This window comes from Coturnix japonica, chromosome 1, assembly GCF_001577835.2.
Source record: "Coturnix japonica isolate 7356 chromosome 1, Coturnix japonica 2.1, whole genome shotgun sequence".
Classification (NCBI taxonomy): Eukaryota; Metazoa; Chordata; class Aves; order Galliformes; family Phasianidae; genus Coturnix; species Coturnix japonica.
In genome coordinates this window covers 162,037,705-162,046,589 of record NC_029516.1, presented here as the reverse complement: position 1 = coordinate 162,046,589, position 8,885 = coordinate 162,037,705, and the positions used below count along the sequence as shown (strand labels likewise).

The 8,885-nt window shown below is 40.1% G+C and overlaps 1 protein-coding gene across 8 annotated transcripts in view; it reads left to right on the top strand.

Moving 5' to 3' along the window:
- Positions 1-7,335, top strand: part of GRIA4 (glutamate ionotropic receptor AMPA type subunit 4) — a 210,310-nt gene extending 202,975 nt beyond the window's left edge. For 2 of the 8 annotated variants that reach the window (XM_015852210.2, XM_015852211.2), the window contains exons 15-16: positions 1-13; positions 6,189-7,327. The exon at positions 1-13 is cut by the window's left edge and continues 122 nt beyond it. In XM_015852210.2, coding sequence (XP_015707696.1) covers positions 1-13; positions 6,189-6,353 — 178 coding nt within the window. In that variant the 3' untranslated portion in view covers positions 6,354-7,327. Of the gene's footprint in view, positions 149-1,352; positions 1,536-6,188 lie in introns of all 8 variants that reach the window. The other 6 variants (XM_015852213.2, XM_015852214.2, XM_015852212.2 and 3 more) reach the window with 5 other exon arrangements.
- Positions 7,336-8,885: the final 1,550 nt, after the last annotated feature.

Below are 8,885 nucleotides of genomic sequence, written 5' to 3'. Positions count from 1 at the left end.
GAAGCGAATGAAGGTGGCAAAGAACGCACAGAATATAAACCCAACTTCCTCACAGAATACCCAGAATTTAGCAACTTATAGAGAAGGTTACAACGTATATGGAACCGAAAGTATTAAAATTTAGGGGTAGGACTTAGGGCCTACTACAGTGAGTGGGTGATGCATCTTGTACTGCAGTGTTGTGACATGTCTGTCTAGTGGTGCTTGCTTCTAAACAGAGCTTTATATTTTGGAAAACTTCAGTGCAAAGTGGTTCAGTTTTTTTGGCTGCAGATGTACAGTATACTATTCTATGTTGCTAATAGACATCTGCATTACAAGAAATTCTTAACACAAAAATTACTTTTATAACAACCCAATGTTATTCAATCTGTTGGGAGACGACAGCTATTTGAAATTGAGGTCCTAAAAAAACATATCCAGAGGGCCAGTGTTTAATTGCTTGATTGGCCAGTCTGCCCTCCTAGAAGTTGGTACTCTACTGGTGACAAATTGATGTAAACTTTAATTATTCTCTGTTGGCCCTAACTGGATCTTCCTTACAATGAGGCTTTAGGATAGGCAACATCACTGAACCATAGTTAATCTAATGGAAGACAAGGCACTGTTACAAGAAGTCTAAATGTTGTTTTACCTTCTCCTCCTCCTCACCATCCTTACCCTTCACACTCCCTTCAGTACGTGTTTTATGCTAACTGTGTGGCTTTCCCCACCCTCCACCCCCACAGTCTCCTGCTTCAGGTCAAGCTTTGCCCAACATAATAACCACCAAAATTCACTAACAACTGAACAGACTTGGACTACTGTCCTCAGCTTTTGGTAACATATGCCCTTTTCCTTGCTCAGAACTCACAGTTTTCAGAAGCTCATGCAGTGATTTTGGACTGAAATGCTGATAATTGCTGGGCTACATCCTGCATAGTTGCCCTTAGAAAGCACTCAGGAGTAGTTTACTAATGCATTTGATCTCATCCATGCAGTGATTATCTTGCCAACTAATCATTAGTAAAATAGTCAAATCAGCTCCCTGACCTTTGGAAATGGCACACAGCTTCTAAACATAACTCTTCCATAGCTCCCAAGCTATTCTAGCTGCTTTGTAACAGGGGGGCTGCCAGGACGCTGACATATCATTGCTACCTTGAGCCCCCTTCCTTTTCACACAACAATCTCTGCCTCTTCTAACAAACAGCTACATCCTCCTGAAATCACTGAGCTATTCCTGTAGAGGAAGGAACAAACAAAAATGAAGCGAAATGAGATGAATAGAAATGTTATGTTGCCACCTAGAAACAAACTCAGGGGAATCAAATGGAGATGCAATTATTATTTTTTATTTATTATTCACATAGCGCTGGAGTACACGGCGCTGTACTATAGGTGAAGTGTGCCAAGCACATAACAGGTCCCTGTCCCGAGGAGCATACAGGCTAAAGGCACAGCCGGTACAGTACCGAACCATACAGTACAGAGCAGACACAGAGTGAGCAGAGCATGGTGCTTGAGCATGGTAGCTGGAGCGCTGCAAGGAATAGGTGGGTTCTCGCGGTAAGGGGGGGCTTGGCATGCGCTGGCTGGGGAGTTTCCCAAACGGGTTGTGGTGCGGTTTTCTTTGGTTCCCTCTTATATATGACTCATGGCCCTGGGTACATGCACATTGTCATGGAACCCGTTATCCTACTGTGCCTGATTTTGCACAGCAAAGCATCAGTTTGCTGATGGATCACCCAGCTTAGTAGGTGTCATTGTGGCTCCAGGGGTGCAGGTCAGTGGTCACTACTGTGACAATATCCCAAGCTCACTGCCTGCTCTCTGTAACAAAGGTCTTAAAAAGAAGCAAAGTCCTGGTACAGGCTGCCCAGAGAAACTTTGGGTGCCCCATCCCTGGAGTTGTTCAAGGCCAGTTTGGGTGGGACCCTGGGCAGCCTGATCTAGTGCTTGATTTTGCAATTGGCAACCCAACATTGGAAGTGGATGGGCTTTAAGGCCCCTTCCAACCCAAGTCATTCAATGATTCTATGATTCTCCAATTCCATTAAATAATCCAATTTTAATAATTATGAAAAAAAAAAAAAAATCCTTTCCCTAGAATTCTTTAGTGCCCATCACTGAGAGCATCCCTAGCCCAGTACAAAGAACAATGTGTGCATGTCAAGAAGTTCCAATGATAAGTGCCTTTTTATAAGCAAATCTATGTTGACAACTAATTTTTTAAAACCAGCATTTTATTTTATTGAAAACTCATCTTTGCACCAGTGGTAACTTCTGATAACATTTAAAAAACATTTCAGGGTGCAGGCATTTAAAAAATTTCAAAAGAAAAAAAAATAATAGAAATTGCTTTGGATTTTTGAGCAGATATTTATTGACTCCAGAAATTCTTCCTTCTCCCTATCTTGTTTGCTGTCCTAGTTACTGGAGAAATGTTAGCACATGAACCTGACATAGAAGAGCTTATGCTTGTGGGAGGCAGCCTGCTGAGGTGAGGTCACACTCACCAGCAGTGTGGTGCCATCCATGTGCCCTCTCCTGCCCACACTGCTCATAGACCTCTGCCAGCCCACAGCAGCACAGAGCCACAGTGCTGTACACACGTACTTCTGCAGATATATGTCTGTATTTAGCACCTCAAAACCTCAGATGTGTTCATTTATCCGAGGTGTAAAGGGATCATATTAGAACTAAAACTTGCTAATACGGAAAGATGCTTGGCAGTTCTAACCTGCATGAGTAACCAACATGCTTATTTTTAAGCTGACATCAAATAGTTTTAATTATTTATGTGTTGAACTGATAGAAATCAGCTTAAATAACCCACTTGGAAATTAACATCTATTACTATTTTTTTCTTCTAATTGAATCCAGTAAGAAACGAGTAGCCACAGGGAACTTCATCAGTCTGTGAGGCAGCAGAAAATGGATACGTAAGACTAGTACACAAACGTGTGATAAAGACGTTCAGAAGAGATGACAGACTATTGCATCTGCCCTTGGCCGGGAAGGAAGCATGCTCTGAAGTGGGAGCAATCCCTTCTCTTTCCCCGAGCAGTGCTTTCCCATATTCATTTATTCAGAAGCCAGTAAACCCGATAGTCTGGAAGCAATGCGGAGCCAACAACCTTCTCTTCAGTTGCTCAGAAAAAGCCACTGCTGGGTTCTTCCCATCAATCTCATGAGTGACAAAGGGGTTGTCCCAGAGGCACATTCCCAGCCACCACCACTTACATGGCCCTCAGAGGGCCATGAGACTCACCAGTCAGCTCCCAGCTCCACAGCTTTTGCTTGCGCTCCCACCTTGTGCTGGCTATAACTGACCATATTAAGTACAAAATTTACAAATACAAATATATATAATATTTACATGAAATTACAAAATGAATGACTTACAAGACCAAATTGTAAAAGACAGATCAGGAAATCTGTTATGCACTTATCTTGACTTATATACATCCAATTTCATATAGTAGAAATATTTGAAAGTTCATCTTCAGTATGTGTGCAAAGACATTCACAGGTGACCTAGGTGCTAGAGACATCTAAACTAGAGACATCTAACAGCAACTGGGTACTTAACATTACATAGACTGAGAAGATCAGCTCCCTACATTCCTATTTCCTGCTGGGAACAGGTCGACATTTTCACACGAATAGTGAACAACTAGTTTAATCAAACTAATGGCATTAATATGAAAGCTAACTACCGCTGAGCTTGAAGCTAACACCACTAACTGTGAATACTTACTGAATAGTGTCTTCCTAACATTCGTAGCAAATACTGAGAGTCTTCCCTCTTATCCCAGCCTCTCCTGAAACCATTTTTAAAGCCAGGCCATAAATCTGAAATTGTAACAGCGCAATCAAGCACAGTATTAGCCCGGCTCATTACCCACAGCTTAGTTTGAAATAAAACACAGACACATACCTGGTTAGTTTGCTTTATGGCACCTTCCTGAGTACAAGTTTGACCTGCTCCTGCTGGCTTTGTCAACTGTCTGGGTTGTTTCCTGCAGTGTGCTGCTGAGTTGTTGTTACCCTGTGCTGTGAGCAGAGAGGAGTTGCCTTATTGAAGCTTTTTCTGTTGTTCCATGGAAGGCTGCTGAGACATTGTTTTTCTCATTTGCTTTTTTTTTTTTTTTTTCTTTTTGTAGATCCCTTTTTCAGTGTTTTTCTCTCGTGGGCATGTTGTCAATGGCCAGAAAGCCGCAGAGCTAGAGAAACATAAACTTTGGCATAGCTCACATATCCTCTGTAAACATGAGCTCTGATTTCCCAGTGACAAAGGGATGGAGAGATGCTGTACCCAATGGCAATCAGCTGGGAAATTTACCAAATCTGGAGTAGGCTGTCCCGTTTCCTACCCAGTCTGCATTCTGATCTGATCTGGTCTCCCATCTCTCCCCAGAACTCAGCTAAAGACTTTTTCTTGCCATTGACCAAAACACGTTCTGTGCATTTCTGTAGGCAGACGAACCTTGATGCACATTTGCAACAGGACATGCACCATGTGGAGTTCCACCACATTGCATTGTATCTGTGCTTTGCAAATGTAGTTTTTTATTTGCTGCTGAGTGTAGCTGAAGTCTTTTGTATTCAGTAGAACTCTGTGTGGGCCCGGGTCCTCACTCACTCGTTATCTGTTCCTCGATTTTTATATCTAGCCATTAAATTAGGACAAGGTCTGCTTGGTAACAGACCCTGCCACAGAGTACTGCAGCAGCAGGGAGACTTTTCAAAGGATTACTTTGGATGTTGCAACTGATGGTTAACAAAGCCAAAGTTTACAGCTTGAGGAGAATGCCATAACACCCTTTGTAAGCTGGGCCTTATCCTGAGAATTTTGCAGCAATTGATTTGAGAAGTTGCTGTTATATATATATCTTACTGTACTATAAGGGCAGCTATACTTGTAAGAGTTTTTCTTTGAAGGAGCAAGTAACAGTAATGCAGTATGAGATGGTGCATTTCTTAGAGGTGCTCCTAGAGAAGGGGAGTTTTAAAGAATCTCCCTTATCTCAGCTTAGGATTTCACTGCTACCTTGGAAAGAGAAACTGGGCTCAGAGGGACAAAGCTCTAAACACAGAGATCAGTAACAAGGCAAATAAAATGATTTTATGTTTGTCATCCCTTTGCTCCTATGTGAATGCACTCTCCTGCATCCCATGTTTTTCCAATCAGTATTCCAGACTGCATCCCTGCACATCAGTTACAAGTGTTAGTAGCATAGGGTATGGTTTCTGTCAGCTAGAAATGAGAATTATCCACTAATTATTATTTTAACACTGTGTCTTTGAAATCTGTTTCAGTACAATGTAGTTCAGGTGCCTGCTGTGCCAGGTGCACCTTGACTTTTTCTATCATTACAAGAGAGCCCTCTTAGATTAGATTCCTTATTTTTGGATGGCTGAAGTTAAATGGAATAACTATAAATGTTTTTTCTTCTGTTTGAGGCAATCAGTCTCTAAACAAGATATTTTGCTTGACTTATCAGAATGTAATGATTTTGAGGTGGCAGGACTTTACATCTTCTGGAAAATTTAGTCCTAATGGAGAAAACTACAGAAAATGTGTTTTTCCTCATTGAACTGTATTTCCTTTGTTTTTACCTTCCCTGATTGCAGCAAAATATGAATATGAAAGAGGTTTGTGAATGGATGCATTATGAGTAGAAGCAACAATTTCTTTAGATTTGATCCATAGAATTATCACAAGGATAACTGAAAGAGCTATACCAATTTATAAGCAATTTTCACTAGTTTTCTTTTACCTTGAAATACCTTGTTGAAGGTCTCAGTCTACAAATACTCGTGCATGACTTTATTCAAAGGTGCTAATACTTTCAGGTTCATGAAAGGACTTGACTCTCATTTCACAAAATATGAACATAGTTTGAAGCACTTTACAGGAAAATATTCCTTCTGTTAATTTCTTGTTCAAATTCGGAATCTATATTTAAATGGATAATGATTTATTGTAATAAAATTTACCCTCAGAATTTTGAGCCTTTTTCCCCATAGTGTGCTATGTATTTTACATGTATGATTATTATTAACTATAACGTTAAAATGAAAGAAAAAAAAATGCAGATGTCTAAATTTTAATATTTTGGTGTTTGCTGTGCGCTGCTTTCTCGAAGAGAAGAACCTTTCTAACACTCTTTTTTTCTCTTCTCCTTTATTTTTGATCATAGCTTACCTTTTCTGAAGCCATAAGAAACAAAGCCAGATTATCCATCACGGGGAGTGTGGGTGAAAATGGCCGCGTATTGACTCCCGACTGCCCGAAGGCTGTGCATTCTGGAACTGCAATTAGACAAAGTTCAGGATTGGCTGTAATTGCATCGGACCTACCATAAAAACCAAAAAAATAATCGAGTGCCTTAATTAAACTGTGTTGGTGACTGATGGGAACACAGCACAGACTGTAACGACATGGGAGTGTCATTGATGAACTAATAATTTGGCTGAGAAAGGGAAGTACGTCCAAATGCGCCAGTCATCATCAGCAACAATGTGCATGAGCTCAGCTCGGAAACCCAAACTCAGATTTTATATCAGGAAAATTCATAATTTAGTTTTTTTGGGGGGAGGGGGCTGGGAAGGGTGTATTAACAGCAACAAATTTCACTTGAGTGGACTAAAAACTAATAAGACTTTCCAATTTAGCGCATTAAACTGTGAAGAACATGCTCAGAAAAGACATTTCGGTCTTTGTCTTGACAAAGAGAGAAAAATAGCTATAGAAGTCAATGAACATGCTAACCTGTGTCTCCAGAACATCAGTATATACAATGGAAGAATATTCAGCTGTTCAGCTGTAGAAATGAATCACTAAACTGTGATAAGAAAATAATAAATATGTAAATCCTGTGAAAAAAAAAATAAAGAAATTATTTACATTTTCTTTGAAAAAAGAGGAATACTGAAACATGCTTGCTTTTTAACTGATGTAAATTCAGTAGAGGACAACACAATTCTTTTTTCTAACCATCTTAGGGAACAATTCATTGCAATAATTGATATAAAATGCCATCACTGTAATAAAATTCAGAGACTTTTTTTTTTTTTTTATAAAAGTTGTTGGTCATCCTCTTGTTTGCTGTTACCTTCATTCTGTTCCATCATTCCGTGTTCCACAGATTCGCATCTGTCTAATACAAGAAAGAAAATGAAAAAAAATGTTTAGAATACATCATCAGTCTGCAGTGTAGAATCAAAAGAGACTACGGGTCACTCATGTTACAGATATTATTTATAATCTTGTTCTGTGTAAGAAACTGTGGTTTTTGTACCCACCAAAAAGAATAAAATAACAAACGTTCTTATAATATCGCCAGAGCTTGAGTTGTTTTCTGATCGTTAGGGACAAGTAGGGGTGTCACCTGGGAAACTAAACAGAGTGGTTCATTAATTACTCCAGGATGCAGGACTTTATCTAATGTGGTCTGAGTGCACGTCTGTGAAGTACTCTGAAGCCCTTGGAGAGACAGAACTCCAAAATATCAGAGTAGTGCAATGTTTATTCACTAGGTATTTTATTAGTAGTCACTGAAACTGATAAGTTATGGAAGCATTTAGTGATGGTGTTTGTTCCCTGGGGAGTTCAAAGGATGCTGTACTAGGGAGCAGGGAAGTAATCTTTCAAAATGACTTGGTATGTAGATTTTTCTCAGTGTCCAGCAACCTCAGCCTTCATCATCCATCCTTTCAGTGACATCAGGGAAAGGCTACTAGGCACCATTTGAATCAAATTCAGTGCCTATGGGAGAAGGCACATCCATCATTCATCTCATGTGATGGCCATTCCCCTTGGCTGTGCTAGACACTGTGGTGGTCTACAAATCCAATCTTAGCACCAGTGCAGCAGCTCCATGTCAGAGTCCAGACTGCAGATCAGATCAGACTTGGATTAATCACAGCTTCTAATGCCCCAAAGTAGTCATGTTCAAATAGCTTCAGTTTTCCCAGCCTCTGTTGCTGGCTCTCCCCTGGGGTCCCATGCCTTTGGGCCCTCACAAAAAGGAGTGAAGGCTGAGAGCGGAGCCTAATGGTTCCAAATGGTGGGCAACACTCAACAACTGCAGCAAAGGACAAATAAAAAAAGCACTGTGAAGATGACATTCATTCTATCTAATACAGACAGGCATAAAGCAGCAAAGTGTTAGCTTCAGTTCAAGTATCATATATAGATATGAATTTCTCTACTCCAGACACCCTTTACAGTTATTAGAGAGAAATAATAAATGAAAATGAATTATCTCATCTTAAAGCAGACATTAAAACACTGAACTGCTGAATCATAACACAAAAAGCCTGTATCTTTCCACTAACTGTAATCTAGGCTGAGGGTGAGCAGTTCTTACACAAATCCTGACAATGCAGGCAAAGGTGAAAATAAGGTGATGCTTACCCCTAAGGCATAATCACTATGAAGTGTGCAGGTGCTTCAGAGAGAAAGGGCATCTAACTGTACAATGAATGGCTGTGACTCAACCTACTGTATATCCTTGTTTAACTGGCTTGTTTATCTCATTCATGAGTTACTATGCACTGTCTGTGTCTGTGGCCAGAATGGTGACTTGTCCGACTTTCCTGTTTGAGTAAAGCTGTGAGCTTTACTCTCTCACACATCTTTTTATCTTTTTACAGCTGAATTAAAAAAAAAAAAAAAAAAAAGGTCTTTGAGGCTGAACAGACTGGGAGACTGAATGTAAGAAATGCTGTCTACTCTGTTCTACTGTGCCTGTCTATTTTTTCTAGGACTTTGTCTTTAGCCTTCCTTCATTCAGGACTGTGAGAAGTGCCACTGCTGTCCTGGGATATTTTTCTGTCTTCTTGTTTTACTCCTCTAACCTCCTGCTCTGTCTCCTTGATGTATTGCATTTATT